The sequence below is a fragment of the Hylobates moloch genome, unplaced genomic scaffold, assembly GCF_009828535.3.
Source record: "Hylobates moloch isolate HMO894 unplaced genomic scaffold, HMol_V3 SCAFFOLD_8, whole genome shotgun sequence".
Classification (NCBI taxonomy): Eukaryota; Metazoa; Chordata; class Mammalia; order Primates; family Hylobatidae; genus Hylobates; species Hylobates moloch.
The window spans coordinates 76,677,560-76,701,834 of record NW_026652283.1 but is presented as its reverse complement, the minus strand read 5'-3'; the positions used below and the strand labels follow the sequence as shown (position 1 = coordinate 76,701,834).

The window sequence follows — 24,275 nt, the reverse complement described above, 5'->3', positions numbered from 1 at the left end:
CTATGTGTGTATATATATACACACACACACACACACACACACACACACACACACACAGGCACACAAATACAAATACAAATACAGTATATTATTTGGCAATAAAAAGGAATGAGGCAGGGTGCAGTGGCTCACGCCTATAATCCCAGCACGCTGGGAGGCCAAGTTGGGAGGACTGCTTGAGCCCAGGAGTTTGAGACCAGCCTGGGCAACATGGCCATGGCAAGGCCCCATCTCTCTACAAGAAATAGAAATAAAAAAATTAGCTGAGCATGTCTGTGGTCCCAGCTACTTGGGAGGCTGAGGCAGGAGGATCACTTAAGCCCAGCTACTCGGGAGGCTGAGGCAGGAGGATCACTTAAGCCCAGGAAGTCAAGGCTGCTGTAAGCTGTGTTTGCCACACTGCACTCTAGCCTGAGCAGCAGAGACCCTGTCTCAAAAAAATTAAACAATTAAATTTTTTTAAAAAAGGAATAAAATTTTGGTACATCCTACATCATAGATAAACCTTGAAAACATCACGTTAAGTGAAAGAAGGCAGGCCAGGCCCAGTGGCTTACGTCTGTAATCCCAGCACTTTGGGAGGCCAAAGCAGGCGATCACCTGAGGTCGGGAGTTCGAGACCAGCCTGACCAACATGAAGAAACCCCGTCTAAAAATACAAAATTAGCCGGGCGTTGGCCGAGCGCGGTGGCTCATGCCTGTAATTCCAGCACTTTGGAAGGCCGAAATGGGCAGATCACGAGGTCAGGAGATCAAGACCATCCTGACTAACATGGTGAAACCTCGTCTCTACTAAAAATACAAAACGATTAGCCAGTGTGGTGGCGGGTGCTTATAGTCCCAGCTACTCGGGAGGCTGAGGCAGGAGAATGGCGTGAACCCGGGAGGCGGAGGTTGCAGTGAGCCGAGATCATGCCACTGCACTCCAGCCTGGGCGACAGTGAGACTCCGTCTCAAAAAAAAAAAAATTAGCTGGGTGTGGTGGCAAATGCTTGTAATCCCAGCTACTCAGGAGGCTGAGGCATGAGAATTACTTGAACCTAGGAGGCAGAGGTTGCAGTGAGCCGAGATCGCGCCATTGCAATCCAGCCTGGGAAACAAGAGTGAAACTCCGTCTCAAAAAAAAAAAAAAAGCCAAACACAAAAAGCCATAAATTGTATGATTCCATTTATATGAAATCCTCAGAATAGGCAAATCCATAGAGACAAATGTTGCCAGGGGTTGTGGGCAAGAAGGAATGGTGAGTGACTGTTATAGGGTACTGGGTTTCTTTTTGGTTTGATGCAAATATTCTTCCATGTTTAAACTGATACACAGAATTACTGATTTTCCTAAAATGACAACAGAACCCACACATTTGTAACTGCACTTTCAGTCTTCTCTCCAAAACCAATATCTCATGTGTGCATATCACTCACCTGGTCCTTTGGCTTTTGTTCTTTGATTAGGGACTGCAGAGGCTTCACTGGTTCATTCTTTTCTCCAGTGACAATGTCAGAGGACCACGTGGGAATCAGGTTTTCAGGCTGGGCACTGGATTTAGTGTTGTCCTGCAGCATCTCCTCTTCCACTTGAGAAATACTGCATATACCTCCTAACTCATTAGAGGCATCCAAATGTCTTGGCTGATTCTCCTGAACGAAGCCATCACTCACTGAATCCCTCCCTTTTGCAGGTAAGATGTCAATATTTACCCTACTGATTGTGGCTAGTTCTGTGGTATTGCTCAAGTCCTGTTTGCAGGTATGGGCTTTCAGACTGGCAGGTGACTTCAAGAGACCAGAGGCCCTGGACTTCTCCTGGGACAAACATTTGCCTTCACCCTGAATGAAAACATGTTTGGAAATTATTATAGCACTCCTCATATCTTATACAAAATCAACTCAAAATGCAACAAGAGGTTCCTCAAAAAGTTAAACACAGAATTAACATATGACCAGCAATTCCACTACTAAGTATGTAATCAAAAATCCAAGGAACTGAAAGCAGGGACTCAAGTAAGTATTTGTACACCAATGTTTACCGCAGCTTTATTCAAAATAGTCAAAAGGCGGAAACAATCCAAAAGTCCATCAGCAAATGAAGGGATAAACAAAATGTGGCGGCTGGGCGCAGTGGCTCACGCCTGTAATCCCAGCACTTTGGGAGGCCAAGGCGGGCAGATCACGAGGTCAGGAGATCAAGACCATCCTGGCTAACATGGTGAAACCCTGTCTCTACTAAAAATACAAAAAAAAATTAGCCGGGCGAGGTGGCGGGCGCCTGTAGTCCCAGCTACTCCGGAGGCTGAGGCAGGAGAATGGCGTGAACCCTGGGAGGCGGAGCCTGCAGTGAGCCGAGATCGCGCCACTGCACTCCAGCCTGGGCGACAGCGAGACTCCGTCTCAAAAAAAAAAAAAAAAAAAAAAAATGTGGCAAATACTGCCAGGCACAATGGCTCACTCCTGTAATCCCAGCAGTTTGGGAGGCCAAAGCAGGTGAATCACTTGAGGCCAGGAGTTCGAGACCAGCCTGGGCAACATGATGAAATCCCATCTCTACTAAAAATACAAAAATTAGTCAGGTGTGGTGGTGCATGTCTGTAGTCCCAGTTACCTGGGAGGCTGATGCAGGAAGATTGCTTGAGCCTAGGAGGCGGAGGTTGTAGTGAGCCAAGAGCCCGCCACTGCACTCCAGCCTGGGCAACAGGAGTGAAACCCTGTCTCAAAAAGAAAAAAAAAAAAAAAAACATACAATGGAATATTTCTAATCCATAAAAAGGAATGAAGTTCTGATACATGCTAAAACATGAATGAACCCTGAAAACATGCTAAGTAAAATAAGCCAGGCCGGGTGTGGTGGCTCACACCTATCATCCCAGCACTTTGGGAGGCAGAGGCAGGAGGATCACTTGAGCTCAGGAGTTTGAGACCAGCCTAGGCAACATGGTGAAACCCCATTTCTATAAAAAATACCAAAAAATTAGCTGGGCATGGTGGCAAGTACCTATAGTCCCAGCTACTTGGAAGCCTGCGTGGGAGGACTGCTTGAGCCAGGAGGTCAAGGCTGCAGTGAGCCGTGATCACACCACTGAGCTCCAGCCTGGTTGACACAGTGAGATCCTGTCTCAGAAAAGAAAAGAAATAAGCCAGGACAGGGCAGGGGGCAAGCAGGGGCAGGACTGGCACTGTGGCCAGAGATGCTGCTGGGCCACAAAGGCGATGGGGTAGCTGGGAACTCTACATTGAAGGCACAGAGGTGAGGCACAATGCCCGGAAGGCTGGTAAATTGAATGCTGAGGACAGAAGAGTCTGATGACATACTACTGAATTTCTTTGTTTGGAGTACACATTATGTACTCTTTCTGGAGCGTGTCTACAAGCTCTATATGGAAACGATCTGAAGCTGAATACATTGGCAGGGGATGCGAAAATCAGTCTTCAATGAGCTATGCCAAAGAAACAGCTGCCTTCTATTCCCAAAAATGCTTTGCCCATAACTAAGCCTACATCTCCTGCCCCAGCAGCAGTCAACAAATGGCATGCATGCTTCCTACAGACTCGTCCACCTGAAATACTCTCTTCTTGCTGAATTTACCTTGGTTGTGGAGCAGACGTTACTAGGTGTCTATGTGCAGCCATCTTATCCCTCTGTATTAAAGTGGTTTGGACTAATATTCATAGGGCACAGACTTTATCAAGATGGCATATTCAGGCCAGGCGTGGTGGCTCACACCTATAATCCCAGCACTTTGAGAGTCCGAGGCGGTGGAGCACTCAGGAGTTCGAGACCAGCCTGGCTAACACGGTGAAACCCCGTCTCCAACCAAAAATATAACAACTTGCTGGTGTGGTGCCACATGCCTGTAATCCCAGCTACTTAGGAGGCTGAGGCAGGAGATCACTTGAACCCAGGAGGCAGAAGTTGTGGTGAGCCAAGATCGCACCACTGCACTCTAGCCTGGGAAACAGAGCGAGACTCCATCTCAAAAAAAAAAAAAAGATGGTGTATTTAAGTTTGCAGTTTACATCCATCCCTAATTACTATCCAGATGGTGACTATCCATGCTTGATATTTGGTATTCCCATCTTTCACCTACTAGGTGATGCCACCTCAGAAGAACTGGATGTGAAGAGCATTTGGAAAATGGAGGTGGAATCATAACCAAATTTGGCAAGTACTAACAATATGCAAGGAGAGTTTTCTACAAGATTGATACAAAAAGCCCCCTAAACCCAGAGGCTGCAATACTGTATGAGAAAGATGTTCAGCTTTTTAAGAGTAAAGTGGTTGACAGTGTTAAGGTGTGCATTACTCGTTTGTTTGACCAATCTAAAATAGAAGACTCATGCAATTAGCTTTTCTCCATGGAATCCTTCTGTACATGATGAAGTCAGAGAAAAGATGCTGACTCAGAAAGGCCTGAAGAACAGCACAATAAGTGTTCGTGTCGCCGGCCTGTCATAGGTAAAGCCTGGCTCAGTACAATCTTTCAGTAAAGAAGAGAAAACAGTAGCAACTTAAGAGATGGTGAATCTGGTACACCATGCACTTTCCTGCTGGACTCTGGACTAGTTCAAGCTGACCAATGGCAATGGACAGCTTGAAAAACAAAACTGTGGGCTGGGCGCCATGGCTCACGCCTGTAATCCTAGAACTTTGGGAGGCCGAGATGGGCAGATCACGAGGTCAGGAGATCCAGACCATCCTGGCTAACATGGTGAAACCCTGTCTCTACTAAAAATGCAAAAAAATTAGCCGGGCGTGATGGCGGGCGCCTGTAGTCCCAGCTACTCGGGAGGCTGAGGCAGGAGAATGGCATGAACCTGGGAGGCAGAGCTTGCAGTGAGCCAAGGTCACACCACTGAACTCCAGCCTGAGCAACAGAGCAAGACTCCGTCTCAAAAAAAAAAAAAAAAAAAAGAAAGAAAAAGAAAAACCAAACTTCTTAACAAAAAAGAAAAAGAAGAAAGAAAGAAGCCAGAAACAGAAAGACAAATATTGTATGATTCCACTTATATAAAATATCCAGAACAGGCAAATCCATGAAGACAAAAAGTAGATGAGAGCTTACCAGGGCCTGACGATAGAGGGAACAGAAAATTATTGCTCAGTGGGTACAAAGTTTCTGTTTGAAATGATGAAAAGGTTTTGGAAGATAGTGGTGATGGCTGCATGATACTGTGAATGTAATTAAAGACAATGAATTATATGCTTCATATGTAGTATTAGACCACATTAACAGAATGAAGGAAAAAAACCACATGATCATCAACACCCTTATGTGATGATTTTCAGGGCTGTGAAAAAAAAAAAAAAAACCACCTTTTCATGATTAAAAAAAATTCAACAAACTAGGAATAGAAAAACAAATTCATAACATAATAAAAGTCATATATGAAACACCCACAGTAAACATCACATTTAATGGTGAAAGACTGAAAGCTTTTCCTCTAAGATAGGAACAAGGCAAGAATGCCTGTTTTCACCTCTTCTAGTCAATATAGTACTAGAAATTCTAGCCAGAGCAATTAGGCAAGGAAAAAAAATAAAAGGCATCAAAATTAGAAAAGAAGAAGTAAAATTATCTCCTTTTGCAGATGATATGATCTTGTGTCTAGGAAACCCTAAAGATTCCACACACAGAAACTGTTGGAACTAATAAACGAACTGAGCAAGGTAGCAAGAGGCAAAGTCAACACACAAAAATCAGTTGCATTTCTATACACTAACAATAAACAATCTGAGAAGCAAATTACAAGAACAATTCAATTTACAACAGTATCAAAAATAATAAAATAATTAGGAATTAACCAAAAGGCGAAAGAAAGACTTACATAGTGAAATCTACAAAATGGTGCTGAAAGAAATTTAAAGAAGACATAAATAAGTGGAAACACATGCCATGTTCATGGATTGAAAGACAACATTGTTCTTTCTTTTTTTCTCTTTTTACATTTGGGCATCTCCTTGAGAAGAGCTTAATATTGTCAATATATTAATATTACCCAGAGAAATCTATAGATTCAATCTAATCCCTGTCAAAATCCCAATGACATTCTTTGGAAAAATGGAAAAATCCATCCTAAAATTCAATGGAATCTCAAGGGATCCCAAATAGCCAAAACAATCTTGAAAAAGAAGAATAGAGATGGAGGACTCATGCTTCATGATTTTAAAACATACCACAAAACCACATTATCAAAACAGCATAGTATTGGTATAAAAACAGACATTAGACATAGAAACCAATGGAACAGAAAGGGGAACCCAGAAATAAACCTTCGCATATGTGGTCGAATGATTTTTGACAAAGATGCCAAGATCATTCAATGAGGAAAGGACAGTTTTTTCAACAAATAGTGCTGAAAAAGCTAGATATCCATATACAGAAGAATGAAGTCAGATCTTTACCTAATACCATATATAAAAATTAACTCAAAATTGGCCGGGCGTAGTGGCTCACGCTTGTAATCTCAGCACTTTGGGAGGCCGAGGCAGGCGGATCACGAGGTCAGGCGATCGAGACCACGGTGAAACCCCGTCTCTACTAAAAATACAAAACATTAGCCAGGCGTGGTGGCAGGCACCTGTAGTCCCAGCTACTTGGAGAGGCTGAGGCAGGAGAATGGCGTGAACCCGGGAGGCGGAGCTTGCAGTGAGCCGAGATTGCGCCACTGCACTCCAGCCTGGGCGACAGAGCGAGACTCCGTCTCAAAAAAAAAAAAAAAAAAAATTAACTCAAAATTAACAAAAAACCTAAATGTAAGACCTAAAACTATAAAACTCTCAGAAGACGACATAAGGCAAAGGCTTCACAACATTGGATTTGCCAGTGATTTTCTGGATAGGACACCAAAGGCACAGGCAACACAAGAAAAAGACACACTGGATTTCACAAAAATTAAAAATTTTGTGCATCAAAAGTTACTATCAACAGAGTAAAAAGGTAACCCACGAAATGAGAGAAAATATTTGCAAATCATATATGTGATAAAGGATTGACATCGTGAATATATGGAGAACTCCTAAAATTCAACAGCAAAAAATGAACGACCCAACTCAAAAATGGGCAAAGGACTTCAATAGACACTCCTCCCAAAAAGATATGCAAATGGTCAATAAGCACACAAAAAATGCTCAATATAACTAATCACTAAGGAAATGCAAATCAAAACTACAATGAGATACCACCTCATGCTCATTAGGATGGCTGCTACTAAAAAATCCCAGAAAATAACAAGTACTGGTGAGAATGTAGAGAAATTGGAGCCTTTGTGTACTGCTGATAGGAATGCAAAATGATACAGAAGTTGTGGAAAACAGTACTACAGGTCCTCAAAAAGTTAAAAATAGAATTACCATGTGGTCTGTAGTTCCACTTCTGGTTATATACCCAAAAAAATAGAAATCAGGGTCTTAGCTGGGAGCAGTGGCTCACGCCTGTAATTCCAGCACTTTGGAAGGCCGAGGGGGGTGGATCACCTGAGGTCAGGAGTTTGAGACCAGCCTGGCCAACATGGTGAAATCCCATCCCTACTAAAAATACAAAAATTAGCTGGGCATGATGGCACATGCCTGTAATCCCAGTTACTTGGGAGGCTGAGGCAGGAGAATCGCTTGAACCTGGGAGATGAAGGTTACAGTGAGCCAAGATTGCGCCATTGCACTCCAACCTGGGTAACAGTGAGACTCTGTCTCAGAAAAAAAAAAAAGAAATCAGGGTCTCAAAGAGATATATGTACATTCATTTTCATAGCAGCATTATTCACAATAGCAAAAAAGGTGGAAACAACACAAATGTACATCTGCAGATGAAACAGATAAACAAAATGTGGGATATACATACAACAGAATATTATTCAGCATTAAAAAGGAAGGCAATTCTGACATGTCACAATATGGATGAACCTTGAGGATATTATGTGAAACGAAATAAGGCAGTCATGAAAGACAAATACTGCAAGACCCCTTATCCGAGGTACTTACACTAGGCAAAACCATGGAGACAGAAAGTAGAATGGTGGGCCAGGCACAGTGGCTCACACCTGTAATCTCAGCATTTTGGGAGGCCGAGGTGAGTGGATTGCCTGAGGTCAGGAGTTTAAGACCAGTCTGGCCAACATGGTGAAACCCTGTCTCTACTAAAAATACAAAAAAATTAGCCAGATGTCGTGGCGTGCACCTGTAATCCCAGCTATTCAGGAGGCTGAGGCAGGGGAATTGCTTGAACCAGGGAGGTGGAGGTTGCAGTGAGCCGAGATCATGCTACTGCACTCCAGCCTGGGTGACACAGCAAAACTCCATCTCAAAAAAAAAAAAAAAAAAAGAAAGAAAGAAAGTAGAATGGTAGAACAGTGGTTGCCAGGGACTGGGGTAGCAGGGAATGGGGACATACTGTTTAATGGTAACAGAGTTCAGTTTTACAATATGAGAGTTATGAAGATGAGGGGTGATGGCTGCATAGCATTATAGATGTATTTAACACCACTAAATTGTACACTTACAAATGGCTAAGATAGTAAATTTTACATTATGTGTATTTTACCATAATGAAAAAATTAAAACTAAAAATTGGATCAACAACCTAAATATAAGAGCTAAAACTATAAAATTGTTAGAAGAAACTATGGCATAAACTTTCAAGACGTTGGATTTGGCAAGGGATTCTTAGCTATGACAACAAAATAAAAAAATAGATAAACTGGACTTCATCAAAATTAGAAGCTTTTGTGAAAAGGATATTATCAAGAAAGTAAAAAAAGAAATTTTTAAAAACAAAAAAATTTTTTTAATTAAAAAAGGAAAGAAAAGACAACCTATACAATGGAGAAAATACTTGCAAGTTGTCTGACAAGGGACTAGTATCTGGAACACAGATCGAGAACTCTTACAGCTCAACAACAAAAAGACAAAAACACAATTTAAAACTGGGCAGGGGCTGGGTGATGTGGCTCATACCTGTAATATCAGCACTTTGGGAGGAAAACACAGAAGAACTGTTTGAGCCCAGGAGTTCAAGACCAGCCTGAGCAACACAGTGAGACCCACCTCTACAAAAATAATCATAGTAATTAGCCAGGTATGGTGGCGTGCACCTGTAGACCCAGCTAATCGGAAGGCTGAGGTAGGAGGATCCCTTGAGGCAAGGAGTTCAGAGGCTGTAGTGGGCTATGATGATGCCACTATACTCCAGCCTAGGTAACAGAGCAAGATCCTCTCTTAAAAAAAAAAGAAAAAAAAAGCCTGGGCACAGTGGCTCATGCGTGTAATCCCAGCACTTTGTTTGGGAAGCCAAGGTGGGAGGATCTCCTGAGCCCAGGAGTTTGAGATCAGCCTGGGCAACACAGTAAGACGTTGTCTCTACAAATAAAAAAATTAGCCAGGCATGGTGGCATGCTGTGGTCCCAGCCACTCAGGAGGCCGAGGTGGGAGGATCACTTGATCCGGAGAGGAGGAGGCTAGATTGAGCCATGATCATACCACTGCACTCCAGCCTAGGCAACAGAGTGAGACCCTGTATCAAAAAAAAAAAAAGGCAAAAGCTTTAGCAGATATTTCTCCAAAGACATATAAATGGCCAACAAGCATGTGAAAAGATGCTGTATGTCATTAATCAATAGGGAAATACAAATCAAAAATACAATAGGATACCACTTTACACCCACTAGGATGGCTAGAATCAAAAAATCAGAAAATAACTAGTGTTGGCAAAGATGTGGAGAAACTGGAACCCTTGTGCACTGCTGATGGGAATGTCAAATGGTGCAGCCACTGTAGAAAACAGTGCAACAGTTCCTCAAAAAGTCAAACCAAAAAAAAAAAGTCAAACCAAAAATTACCATTTGACTCAGCAATTCCACTGCTAGGTAGGTACTCAAAAGAAGGGAAAACAGGTACTCAACTACTTGCACACATATGTTCATAGCAACAGCCAAAAGGTGAAAAAAACCCAAATGTCTACTAATGGATGAATGGATAAACAAACTGTGGTATATCCATACAATGGTAGCCAGACCTAAAAAGAAATGAAGTATTCATACATGCTACATGGATGAACCTTGAAAATCTGCTATGTGGAAGACACCAGAAACAAAAGGTCATATATTTAATGATTCTATTTACATGAAATATCCAGGACAGGTAACTTCATAGAGACAGGAAACACACTGGTGGTTGCCAGAGGCTGGGTGAAGGACAAAATGGGGAGTGACTGCTTAATGAGGAAGAGATTTCCTTTGGGGTGATGAAAATGTTTTGGAACTATATAGAAGTGACAGTTGCACTACACTGTGAATGTACTGGCCACATTTAATTGATCACTTTATTTATTTATTTTTATTTATTTTTATTTTTGAGACAGTGTCTCATTCTGTCACCCAGGCTGGAGTGCAGTACTGCAATCTTGGCTCATTGCAACCTCCACCTCCCAGGTTCAAGCAATTCTCCTCCCTCAGCCTCCCAAGTAGCTAGGACTACAGGTATATGCCACCACAGCCGGCAAATTTTTGTATTTTTAGTAAAGATGAGGTTTCACCATGTTGGCCAGGCTGGTCTTGAACTCCTGACCTCAGGTGATATGCCAGCCTCGGCCTCCCAGAGTGCTGGGATTGCAGGCATGAGCCACCGTGCTCAGCCTTGTTTACTTTAAAATGGTTAATTTTGTTATATAAATTTCACCTAAAAAGAGACGGAGTCTCGCTCTGTCCCCCAGGCTGGAGTGCAATGGCAGGATCTCCGCTCACTTCACGCCATTCTCCTGCCTCAGCCTCCCAAGTAGCTGGGACTACAGGCACCCGCCACAACGCCCTGCTAATTTTTTTTTTTTGGTATATTTAGTAGAGACGGGGTTTCACCACGTTAGCCAGGATGGTCTCGATCTCCTGACCTCGTGATCCACCCGCCTCGGCCTCCCAAAGTGCTAGGATTACAGGCTTGAGCCACCGTGCCCGGCCAAAAACTTCTTAAAGTTATTACAACACTGACTTTGTGAACAATTTGACAGCCCAATTTGGATAAAGCTAAATCAATCACCTTAACCAGTATTCTTTCTTTACAATAAGGAATTAATTGTACAACAGAATCTCTAGTAAAGCATAATCATTTCACATAAAATAATTTGCTTAGATGGCCCATTTTTCTAAGTGCAGTTTCTAAAACACATACCCTTTAAAAAGAAACGTACCATTATATATGTCTGGGAGCCCTCAGAAGAGTGTGGTTGGGGGTGGATTACTTCATGATTTGATTCTGTCTTTCCGGAAACCACTGTAGCAAAAGGCTTGGATTTAGAGTCACCATTTTTAATGTTATTTTTGGAGGTTTTTCTTTATAAAGAAGAAAAGAAAGAGTTATTATCAATATACTGAAGATTAAGGGTTTTTAGGTATATGTGGGAGTGTGTGTATACAATGAATTCCCTTACAGAACTGCACCATTTATAGAGAACAGTTTTCTAAAAATCTAAGGGGCATCCTACAAAACACCTGACCAGTAGTCTTTGAAACAATCAAGGTCATAAAAAATAAAGAAAGTGAGAAACGATCACAGAACCCTGATTAGATGTATTTATATCCTGGATTGGATCCGGGAACAGAAAAGAGACCTTAGAGAAAAAAACTGGTGAAAGCCAAAGAAAGTCTGGAATTTAGTCAATAGTAATATTTTTCTTTCTTTTTTTTTTAAATTTGACAGAGTCTCACTCTGTCACCCAGGCTAGAGTGCAGTGGCGTGATCTCAGCTCACTGCAACCTCCGCTGCCCGGGTTCAAGTGATTCTTGTGCCTCAGCCTCCCGAGTAGCTGGGACTACAGGTGTGTGCCACCACGCCCGGCTAATTTTTTTGTATTTTTTTTTTTTTTTTAGTAGAGACAGGGTTTTGCCATGTTGGCCAGGCTGGTCTTAAACTCCTGACCTCAGGTGATCTGCCAGCCTCGGCCTCCCAAAGTGCTGGGATTACAGGTGTGAGCCACCATGCCTGGCCAAGTCAACAGTAATATTTCGATGTTGGTTTCTTAGTTTTGACAAATGCATTAGGGTATGTAATCTCATAGTCACAGAAGAAACTAGATGAGGGGTATACAGGAACTCTCCACACTATCTTACCAACTTTTCTGTTTATACAAAATTATTCCAAAATAAAAATTCTATGGGAGATTGCCTCACATACTGGAGTATGAGGTTAATTTTCATTTTCAAATTTTACATGTCTGTAATAATATCACAACTGCTTGGCTAACTTTGAGAGTGAAACTGATTGGTCTACTTAGTCCTGACTTATAGAATAAATGTATACAGGAATAACATCCCCAACTATTTTAGTATGTCATTTCTAAAACTGGGCTAAACCTCTGGAGAATTCAAGAGGAGCATGGAGATCAGTGCACTGGAAGGCCAAAGGTCTGCTTGGTGGGAAATTATATAGACAATGTACACAAAAAGATGGTTCTTCTTTATTCCCTGAGGCATCTCTGGCATTGCCTCCTCTCTTTCCAAACTTAACATGCCACAAGGCAATAGGAGAAGCCAAACAGATTGTGACAGTTTTGTCCAGCCCTAAGTCTTAGATCCTGGAACACCTGTTTAATAAAGGTAGGATCTGCAAGCCAAAGCAAGGAATTCTCTTGGGAAGTTATACGAATGAAGAGGGAACTTTATGCAAGCTCTCAGAAATGTGAACACTACTTTTTAACTATTACTATCTTACACAGTAAGATGTATAGGTTTCTCAGATAATCTCTAATTATTATATGATTTCTAAAATATATGCCCTCTTTTTTTTTTATTTGGCTGCTCCTTGAGAACAGGACTAACTCATAGGCAGTGAGCCCAGAGTAGTGCATATGTCCTTTAAAAAAAAATTTACACTATATGTCTTAGAACCCTCTGAGGAATGTGACGGTGGTTCTCCAAATTTCTGATTTTAGCAATTAAGAAAATTTCAACACGTATTTGAAGACTGGGAGAATATGCCATGCCAAAATATGCTACTTTGGCATAAAGATTATTTTGGGCTAAGGTTCTTTAAAAAGTAAGTGCAAGCTTTGGGAGGCCGAGGTGGGCAGACCACGAGGTCAGGAGTTCAAGACCAGCCTGGCCAACATGGTGAAACCCTGTCTCTACTAAAAATACAAAAATTAGCTGGGCATGGTGGCGGGCGCCTGTAATCCCAGCTACTGGGGAGGCTGAGGCAGGAGAATTGCTTGAACCCGGGAGGCGGAGGTTGCAGTGAGCTGAGATCATGCCACTGCACTCCAGCCTAGGTGACACAGCAAGAATCCATCTCAAAAAAAACAAAGAAAAAGCAAGAAGGGCACTCTGATCTTCCCTTTTTCTTCCAGAAAGCAGAAGATAAAACTCCCATATGAAATATGTCCTCCCTGTACCAGAAGGAAAGTAACATTCTTATTACCAAGAATGGAAAGCTGAAACTGAGAGAATTCTATAAACAGACCTTATTAAAATAATTCTTATCTTCCTTTAGCCTCTCCACATAGTTTACTTTTCCACAATTGCCTCTCTTTGTTCAATCAAGCACAAAAGCATTTAGGTTTTGTATTTTTAGTAGAAGTTATATCTTCATTTCCTTATGAGGGCTCCTGTGTCACATAAACTTATTCAGGTATTAAATAAATCTATATGCTTTTCTCCTGTTAAATTACAAGTTTAATTCTCAAGCTCACCCAAAAAACCCTAAGAGGGTAGAATTTTGCCTCCTCTACATATGTAATCATGCCATTTTATTTCTTGTTTTTAAGAAAACTCACCATTAATTCTTGCATATGAATATTATAGAAGCCACCCTCTTTTACCCCATCTATTTAGCCCAGCTATTTGCAGGGCAAGTATCTTACATCTTTGTGGCCTCCAAAAAGAAGGAGATTTGCCGCTTTATATAAGGCTGCCTCAGGATGCTCCTCACAGATGGCCTTTCTTCAGGCCTTTTGCTCAGCATTGTTTTTATCAGTTCTGCCAGCTCTGGGCTGTAATCTCTTGGCATTGGTGGCAGCTACAAAGAAAAATAATACTGTAATTATGACTAATGGTCTTGTGAAACAAAGTAAAAGCTGGTAGAGGTTTCCCAATATTTATTTATAGTCATATATCCACATAAGCAGAAAACAATCAGTGTATTAGTCTACAGGAAGTGTACTGGTATCCCAGTTGTAAGATAACAAGTTGTAAAATTATAAAAGTATATCCTTCAACCCAGCAGCCCCATCTGATGACACTCTCATTCAGAAATAAATGAGTTTCCTAAAGACTTATGTATCGGGATGTTCAGTGCAGTACTGTTCTTGCAGTAGTAAACAATTGGAAACATGAATGTCCCATAGGGGATTTGTGGAATAAATTATCATACATTCTTCTTATAAAAACTAGGGCCAGTCGCAGTGGCTTACGCCTGTAATCCCAGCACTTTGGGAGGCTGAGGCGCGTGGATTGCCTGAGGTCAGGAGTTTGAGACCAGTCTGGCCAACATGGTGAAACCCCGTCTCCACTAAAAATACAAAAAAATTAGCTGGGCGTGGTGGCATGCACCTATAATCCCAGCTACTCGGGAGGCTGAGGCAGGGGAATTGCTTGAACCAGAGAGGTGGAGGTTGCAGTGAGCCCAGATCACGCCACCACACTCCCGCCTGGCAACAGAGAGAGATTCTGTCTCAAAAAAAAAAAAAAAAAAGAAAAGAAAAAAAAGAAACTAGGCAGCAGGTTAAAAAAATACAAGACTTGGGCCGGGTGCGGTGGCTCACACCTGTAATCTCAGCACTTTGGGAGGCCGAGGCGGGTGGATCACGAGGTCAGGAGATGGAGACCATCCTGGCTAACACGGTGAAACCCCGTCTCTACTAAAAATACAAAAAAGTAGACAGGCGTGGTGGTGGGCACCTGTAGTCCCAGCTACTTGGGAGGCCGAGGCAGGAGAATGGCAAGAACCCGAGAGGCAGAGGTTGCAGTGAGCCAAGATCGCACCACTGCACTCCAGCCTGGGCGACAGAAGAAAAAAAAAAAAAAAAAAAACAAGACTTGCCTTGCAGGTGCCGACTTGGAAGGATGTGTTCCTCATATATTAAGTCAAAAAAACAAGTTATGCAATGATGTACCATGTGAACAGCCTGATTCCAGTTCATTTTAAGAATCTGTGGGTGTGCACGTGTGCGTGCACACACACGTGCACACACACACAGAGTTATGTCTGTATAAAGACAGGAAAAAACCAGAAAGGCCATGTACCAATTTGCTAGCAATGGTCATCTTCCAGGGAATGGGAATAGAAAGAGAAGAGAATTTCACTCCCTTCTTGTTTGATTCTTAAGTAGTGGCATTATGGGAAAATTTTACTTTTTCAATATGTTTGAAATGTGTTTTTCAATATGTTTCAAATTGAAAAATTAAATAAGTTGTGGGATAGTATTAAAATCAATAGGTGATTTATGGCCTTTAAAACTTAACGGTACATTGGCCAGACACGGTGGCTCACACCTGTAATCCCAGCATTTTGGGAGGCTGAGGCGGGCAGATCACCTGAGGTGAGGAGTTCGAGACCAATCTGGCCAACATGGTGAAACCCCGTCTGTACTAAAAATACAAAAATTAGCTGGGCGTGGCGGCATGTGCCTGTAATCCCAGCTACTTGGTAAGCTAAGGCATGAGAATCACTTGAACCTAGGAGGTAGAGGTTGCTGTGAGCTGAGATCATGCCATTGCACTCCAGCCTGGGAGACAAGAGCAAAACTCCATCTCCAAAAAAAAAAAAAAAAAACCTTAATGATACATGGATGCCTGACACTATAAAGGGCAACTAGCCTCATGGAACATACAAAGCCAGTCACTCTGGAGTCTGTATCAGACACAATGCTTTCTGTGGTTCTTAACTAGTTACTGATTGTTGTGATGATTATCAAAGGAACGACAAGTTCAAACAGAGTAAACTCATTTTAAATGTAGCTCATTGAATCATAGACTGCTTAGAAGAAGAGACACATAGCCTCTCAGGGCATCTGCACATGCTATGACTATAGGCACAGGTTTTCAAAAAGCCAATTCTTTTGAGCCATTAAGCCATCTTATAGATTAATATTAAGAAATGATCCATCAATCCCTCTTCCTCTAGTCTGACCTTCCCCACAGAAGGGACCCACCATTGTTAACTATCAACCCAATCTCAATAATTACTCATTGACTCATCAAAATCATCAATGATTTTGCTAGTAGCTATTTATAAAGCTGCACTATAGAAACACTAGTCAATTAGTTCTAGATTATTCTTTACCTTTCCTTCAATAATCCGATAAACTAAAGAATTCATATCTTTTGCATTGAAAGCATGCTTCAAGGTGGCCATTTCATAGACACAGCATCCTAGAGCCCAAACATCAGACTAGAAAATAAAAACAGTAAATGGTTAAATGTCAGAATAGCTTATTTACATTTTTTTCCCTTTAAAAAAAGAAAACATTTTCCTTAAACCAATTCACAGATAATTCTCTGACTTAACTAACTTCTGAAATTATGACTACTCTCCCAGAGACAAGGTAAGCCAGCATACAGAGCCCAATCCTACCTTATAATTGTAGGGTTTGTTTGAGAACAATTCAGGACTCATGTAGTATGGTGTGCCAATGAGGGTGCTAGCCATGTCACAGTGGTTCTCTAACACTCGGGCAATTCCTAGGTCCCCCACTTTGATGATGTTTGTTCTTGTTAGGAAGACATTTTGAGTTTTCAGATCTCGATGAAGGATGTGTTTTTCATGTAAATACTGAGGAAAGAAAAAAGATTTTATTACACATAAATAGACTTAATTATGTATTTATTCCTGGCTTATTATATACCATCAGCAATGGCACGAGTTAGAGTCTTTGACTGTAAAGAGTAACCAACCATAGAATTCCTTATTCAACAAACAAATACCTACCAAACATTATTGCTTTATAATCTCTAAATAAAAGGTCTAATTTACAATTTTTGAAATGAGAAAATTAAGTTCCATGTGTTGACTTACCCAGTACCCATCAAAACTGTTCCCTGGTAGCTTGACAATTATACCATTTTGGCATTACATGAATCCAGTTTAAAAATATGTTTACAGGCCAGGCGCAGTGTTCAGCAATTTGGGAGGCCAAGGTGAGCAGATCACTTGAGGCCAGGAGTTCAAGACCAGCCTGGCCAACATGGCAAAACCCCATCTCTACTTAAAAAATACAAAAATTAGCTGCGCATGGTGACGCATGCCTATAATCCCAGCTACTTGGGAGGCTGAGGCACAAGAATCACTTGAACCCAGGAGGTGGAGGTTGGCATGAGCCATGATTTTGCCACTGCACTCGAATCAGGGCGACAGTGACACTCTGTCTCAAAAAAAAAAAAAAATGCTTACAAACTCCCACTGACGGTAGGACAACTTATACAAAGTCAGACGCACAGTCCTCTCAGACCCATGAAATCCTCAGCTTAATAATATTTTCAAGTATAGCAAGAGCATTTTTATTTAGAGAAAGTATCTCAGCCAGGCGCGGTGGCTCATGCCGGTAATTCCAGCACTTTGTGAGGCCGAGGCGGGTGGATCACCTGAGGTCAAGAGTTCGAGACTAGCCTGGCCAACATCGTAAAACCTCATCTCTACTAAAAATACAAAAAAAAAATTAGCCAGGTGTGGTGGCAGGCACCTGTAATCCCAGGTACTTGGGAGGCTGAGGCAGGAGAATCGCTTGAACCTGGGAGGTGGAGGTTGCAGTGAGCCGAGATGGTGCCATTGCACTCCAGCCTAGGTAACAAGAGCAAAACTCCGTCTCAAAAAAAAAAAAAAGAGAAAGTATCTCAGAATTTAAACACGGTCAGTTAATTCTGGACAAGTCTACCCAGCTCCAAAATAGTATTTCATAAACAGTCTCGCTTTTGAGTTATATGCATATTAAAACACAAACTTGTAGGAACACTTATTCTATCTTACGGAATGATGTGCTGCCCAATTCTAAAAAATAAAAAAAAGAAAACTTCTTTGGCATTCCCATCTACTGTACCCAAGCAGAGTGACAGATGAAATCACTGGGCATATCAATTAGCCTAGCCACCTTTCAGCATGACACAACTGACCAATGGATAACAAACATAGTCACTCTTTGCTCTTGGTTGCCTCAGGGTCCTTAAAATTGACTTTGCTATAAATAGTAAATGAGTGGGCTTCCCCTGCAATTAGACATGAAAGCTATGTCTATTTTAATATAGGTATCACTTGCTTAGAAAAGTTCCAATGCTACAGCAAGAGTGATTGGGTCAACTTCACAAATGAATTTTCCAAAAAATACATTTCTATATGTAAGTATCTGAAGAAAAATTTTCCTAAAATACACCTGCCATCTTCTTGACATCTGGGAACAAGCTAGGATGCTATTAGTCTACACAGTACCTGCAAAGCCATGGCGATCTGTACAAACCACTCTACCACCTGATTCTCAGGCAGAAGCTGCCCTTTCTGCTCCTTGAGCTTTCGGTACAGATCACCTCCTTCACAGAAGCCCATGACAATGTAGAGCAGACCATCTCCTCCTTCCCATGACTCCTTGTAGGTGACAATGTTGGGATGCTTCAGCTGAGACAAGAGCTGGGCTTCCTGTTCAGCAGCTCGCCGCTCTCGGCTAGAAGCATTTCGGAGGTTCAGTTTTTTGATGACATACTAAAAACAAAACATGTATTTTTACAATGTGCAAATAAACATAAGATTTGTGGCCTCAGAGTTATCTAAGAGCTCTCAAGAATACCCTCAAAACCAACCTTGCGGAGCCTGTCAGATAACCTATTCATTATGTTTTTCACCAAGCACAAAATCGGGGAAAATATTTGCTATTATTGATACTTCTTATAAGTTAGATTTATAGCAGTGTAGGGCCACAAAAAAAATTACCTTTTCCATCTGCATTTCACAATTTCATTAATGACTAAAAAAAGTGAGTTCAAGATAACCTACCATTGGATCAATTATAAAACCTGTGTTAGCAATTCCTTAATATCTGGCCATACACAGTGGCTCACACCTGTAATCCCAGCACTTTGGGAGGGCGAAGCGGGTGGATCACCTGAGGTCAGGGGTTCAAGACCAGCCTGGTCAACATGGTGAAACCTGTCTCTACTAAAAACACAAAAATTAGCCCAGCGTGGTTCATGTGTACCTGTAGTCCCAGTAACTTGGGAGGCTGACACAGGAGAATTGCTTGAACCTGGGAGGCAGTAGTTGCAGCAGTGAGCCAACATCGCACCACTGCACTCCAGCCTGGGAGGCAGAGCAAGACTCCGTCTCAAAAAAAATTAAAAAAAAAAAAGAAGAAATTCCTTAATATCTAAGCTCTCCCAAAAAGGTGCATAAAATATAGCCTGACTATACATTTGCAGACAGAATGGTCTGTAGATTATATTAGATACTCGAAGGGATCCATGGCCCCCATAAGTTTAATAGTCACTGATCTTCAGCATACAAAATTATTCACACTTAAAAGAAATCAATAGCCTCTAACACCTAATACATTGCCCTCAATCATTTCAAAGACCATACAATTCATTTCTTCGACACATACATAAATGTGTTTTGTGAAGTGTAAACTAAAGCTCAAATAACTAGCTATTGCTAGTTCCCTATCATCAGCCCCAAAATCCAATGATTCCCCCAATGCCTACTGAATAAATCGCTAATGCATGAGCTTGTGTTCCATGCAAAGCAACTAGCACCAGAGACAAGGAAGAACAGGCAATTGGGCCCTATATCTAGGGGGGACATCTCCTCTCAGTTTGCCTGGAGCAGTCCTACTGTCCTGGTGTAACTATTAATAATACCTCCTTTCAGTTTCAAAATTGTCCCAGTTTGTACAATACATTATATTGTCACCCTATTAATAAACCACATTGAAGAATTGGTTCATTATCCTGAGAGTAACGGGATAAAGTGTTTTAAACAGAGGAGTGACAACATCAGATTTAAATTTGAGAAAGATCACTGAGGCTGCAGTGAAAGTGATGGATTGGAGAAAAGCAAGTCAAGTGGCGGCGACCAGTTGGGAAACCGTGGCCATAGCTTTGCTAGAGACAACAGGGTGTCCTGGATTGGGGTGGTACCAGTAGAGATGAGAGGAGGCCTATTGTCTTAGTGATAGATGAATATAATCAGTGTTGGGGTGCGTGGGAAGGCTTAAAAATGACTCCAGGTGTCCGGCTTGGGCAACTGGTGGGTTGGTGTCACTATTCACTGAAACGGAAGACATGAGAGAAGGTTTGGAGGGAAGAAAATGGGTCGAGTTTTAAGCGAGTCCAGCAGTCTACAGTAGAGACGTTTGGGGCCCTTCATTCAAGGAATAATGCTTGCTAGGCGCTGTATTAAGTCCTGGGAATGCATGATACCTGCTCTCATGAGAGTGTCGGGGTTGGGAGAAAGGTGTGTAAATCAAGCATGCCAATTAACACAACAAAGAAGTAGATAGGCAGAGACTGAAAATTTTTACATAAAACTTAGAATCGTAAGTAAAGAAAATGAAAATTAAAAGGAAAAAAATTTAACACAACAAAGAAGCAGAAGTAGTTCTGGGCGCATATTACAGGGAGACCTGGCCTCGTCTTGGTCTGGGACCACTTCCCTGAGAAAATGCCATCCGAGATGAGCCCCTTGCGACCACCCCCGACCTAATCTACCGGTCGGCGCCCTCGGCGCACCTCTGCCCGCCCCCGCCCCTTGCCAGGCCCCACTCCTGCAGACCTGCTTGCCGTCCCGTCGGTGCTTCACAAGCGTCACCTCTCCGTAGCTCCCCTTGCCCACGACCCGCAGGTAGCAGTAGGCGGCCAGGGGCATGTTCCCAGCGCTGGCCCAGAGTCGGGATGCGGCGGCAGCGGTGGGTAGGGCAACGGGCGGCAACAAGAAGCTCGGTTCATGCCCGAGAGGGGGCAGTGGGGGCGGTTGTTGAGGCAGCCGGGCCCGGGCGAGATCGCGGGGGCCCGGCCCACGGCGACGCCGCTGCCATAGAGATCCGGGCCGGGAGCAGTCCTGCGCATGCTCCTGCGTCCCCAAAGGCCCGCCATAGAGCGGACGCCACGAGCGGCCAGAGAGGTTCCGCAGCCCCGGGAGGACCCGCCATAGAGCAGAGGCTCCAGGAGGCCAGAGCGACTCCGCCAGACCCCGCGCGCTTTCTGTGCGTCCGTTCCACCGTCCGGGTCCCTGCCACAACAGAGTCAGGGAAAGCTTCCTCTTTTTGTGAACTTGTTTGTCCTAAGCCCGTTACAAGTATTGTTCGTTCATTCTGCAAATATTTATTGACCGCCTATGTGCCAGGCCAACAAAGTCCCTGCCCTCCTGGAGCTCATGTTCTAATGATTGGGTGACAGACTCTCTACCAGTAACATTTGCTGTATCCGCTTTATCACATGCCTTCTCTGCATCCAGCAATCCATCCTATTGTTTGATACATTCAAAGTAAATTGGAGATATCAGTACCTTTCATCCCTAAAAACTTTCACCTGCTAATTGAGAACTACAAAGACTCCTCAGCATTTAACGACTACCCTAACCACTGCACTAAGAGACTTGACTAAACTCTAACATGGCGTCATGCTAAGTTAACAGCCTAAGGGCGGATCTCTAGGTGGACCTAGGCCCCTTTAAAATGCCTGCCCAAGAAAGCTCAGGGGTGCCAAAGGAATTCACCATTTGTTCTAGCCAAAGCCTCCCTTTCCCAGAGCGCTTCCTTTTTTTTTTTTTTTTTTTTTTGAGACAGGGTCTCGCCCTGTCACCCAGGTTGGAGTGCAGTGGTGCAATGGTGCTCACTGCTGCCTAGACCACCTGGGCTCAAGCCATCCTCCCAACTACAGGCACACACCTCCATGCCTGGCTAATCCTATTTTTTTTTTTTTTTTCAGAGACAGGGTCTCACTATGTTCCCCAGACTGGTCTTGAACTCCTGGGCTCAAGCAATTCACCCACATTGGCCTCCCAAAATGCCGATATTACAGGTGTGCGCCATAGTGCCTGGCCTCTTTCCCTTTTATGGCCAAATAATATTCCATTATATGTATATACCACAATTTGTTTATCCATTCATGCAGTCATGGACACGGATAGCTTCCATTTTTTGGCTATTGTGAATAATTCGGCTATGAACATGGGTGTACGAGTCCCTGCTTTCTTTTTAATTCATTTGGGTATACACTCAGAAGTGAAATTGCTGGATCATATGCTAATTCTAGTTTAATGTATTGAGAAACCACCACACCATTTTTTACAGCAAGCTGAACCATTTTACATTCCCATTAGCAATCTACAGGGGTTCAAATTCCTCATCCTTGATCTATATCTTGATAGGAGATTTGGGTGTATGAATTTGTCAAAATTATCTAATGGTACATTTATATTTGCACATTTTACTCAAAGCAATTTCATCTTCACTAGAAAACCAAACAAAAAGAACCATAAATAAAGATTGAACTCTAGTTAATGATATTATTAAAAATAAACAAAGCCAGGCATTAAAATGATGAAAATAGATTTTATTCAATAACTACTGACAGTAGGGGAAACAGCTGAACTCTATTCCATTTGTACAGGGGTGATTGGGCATTCCAAAGGAAGAATAAGGGAGTAGGCAGGGGAGCATGCAGGGCCTCACTTAGAGTCTGGGAAGTGAAAAATTAAAAGGAGTGGTTAGCGTAAATGTGATTAGGCCAACTGTGTCTGCTAGCTGGCAATTAGAGAAGTTAGGATTCTATTCTCCCACATAGACTGGGAGACATGAGCCCTACCTTTATGATGATTACATTTCGAAGGAATGGATTTCAGGTCCTTGAGAAAGACATTCCTAGGTTGTAGGAAATACACAGGTATATATCTCAGAGGGACAGAGGAAGGATTTGTAATTGTTAGCTTTTTAAAGTTAGTGCTCTAGAGGCCGCACACTATGACTCACACCTAATCCCAGCACTTTGAGAGGCCAAGGTGGGAGGATCACTTGAGACCAGCCTACGCAACACAGTGAGACCCCCTTCTCTACAAAAAGTTTAAAAAATTAGCTGGGTGTGGTGGCGCGTGCCCATGGTCCCAGCTACCTGGGAGGCTGAGGTGGGAGAATCAGTTGAGCCCCAGAAGTTGAGGCTGCAGTGAGCCATGATCATGCCACTGCACTCCAGCCTGAGTGACAGAGTGAGACTCTGTCTCAAAATAAATAAATTTTTAAAAAGGAAGGATGTTCTGACATGCTACAACATGGATGACCCCTGAGGACATTATGCTAAACAAAATAAGGCAGTCACAAGAGGACAAAAGTATGATTTCACTTATGTGAGGTATCTGTAGTAGTCAAAATCATAGATTCAGAAAGTAGAATGGTGGTTGCCAGTTGTTGAGGAGAGGAGGGAATTGGTGGTTGGTGTTTAATGGGTGCAGAGTTTTAGCTGGGGAAAATGAAAAAGTCCTGCAGATGGATGGTGGTGATGGCTGCACAACATGAATGTACTTATGCCACTGAGCTGTATTCTTAAAAATGGTTAAATAATAAATTTTATGTTTTGTATATTTTACCACAATAAAAAATTGTGGCACACTTCTCTTGTAATCCCAGCTACTCAGGAGGCCGAGGCATGAGAATCACGTGAACACAGGAGGCGGAGATTGCATTGAGCCGAGATCGTGTCACTGCACTCCAGCCTGGGCGACAGAGCGATACTCCTTCTAAAAAAAAAAAAAAAAAGAAACGTATCATTCATTCTACAGACATTTAGCAAGGGTCTTCTAGCCTGGCCCCTGGAGGACAACTATAAACAAGACAGACAAGGGCCTGCCCCTGTGGGGCTTACAGTCGAAGGGGGAGACGGCCATGCATACTAACAAGCTACCCTTGCCAACTGAGATCAGTACTGTTCAGAAAAGCCGCCAGGCCCAGCCTGGCCATCCAGGAAAGGTTGCCCCAAGCAAGCACTGCATGAGTGGAAGTTTAAACAAAAACTTTTTCAGGCAGAGGAGCAACATGTGCTAAGACCCAATGGACTCATTTTGTGACTTTACCTCCACACCTCAGCGTGAACTCCCTGAGGACTGGGCCAGGCCTGTCTGCTTCAACACCCTAAACCCAGCAGGTGTAAAGGAAGGAATTGCCGGTTGCTGAATGAATGAGTGGAGAAGCACCTGCCTACCTGGATCTAAAAGAAGTCTCTGCAGTTGAAGCTGAGAGACTCAGAGGGGCCATGGGCTAGGTGACATAGAGGGGTCAGCAGGGGCCGTACCACTCAGGATAGGGTGTGTGAGACAGGGAAAGGCCTGCAGCAGACTG

At 42.7% G+C, this 24,275-nt stretch overlaps 1 protein-coding gene and 1 pseudogene across 5 annotated transcripts in view; one reads left to right on the top strand and one right to left on the bottom strand.

Moving 5' to 3' along the window:
- NEK4 (NIMA related kinase 4) overlaps positions 1–20,984 on the bottom strand; it is a 67,137-nt gene extending 46,153 nt beyond the window's left edge. For all 5 annotated transcript variants that reach the window (XR_009214412.1, XM_058442135.1, XM_032161308.2 and 2 more), the window contains exons 1-7: positions 20,720–20,984; positions 18,389–18,655; positions 16,544–16,741; positions 16,253–16,360; positions 13,833–13,987; positions 11,166–11,307; positions 1,420–1,824 (exon numbers count right to left, since the gene is read on the bottom strand). Coding sequence is in view for 4 of the 5 variants with exons in the window: in XM_058442135.1 (XP_058298118.1) it covers positions 1,420–1,824; positions 11,166–11,307; positions 13,833–13,987; positions 16,253–16,360; positions 16,544–16,741; positions 18,389–18,655; positions 20,720–20,812 (1,368 nt within the window). In the remaining variant the exon portion in view is untranslated. The remainder of the gene's footprint in view (positions 1–1,419; positions 1,825–11,165; positions 11,308–13,832; positions 13,988–16,252; positions 16,361–16,543; positions 16,742–18,388; positions 18,656–20,719) is intronic.
- LOC116473388 (AKT-interacting protein-like) lies at positions 3,334–4,504 on the top strand (annotated as a pseudogene).
- Positions 20,985–24,275: the final 3,291 nt, after the last annotated feature.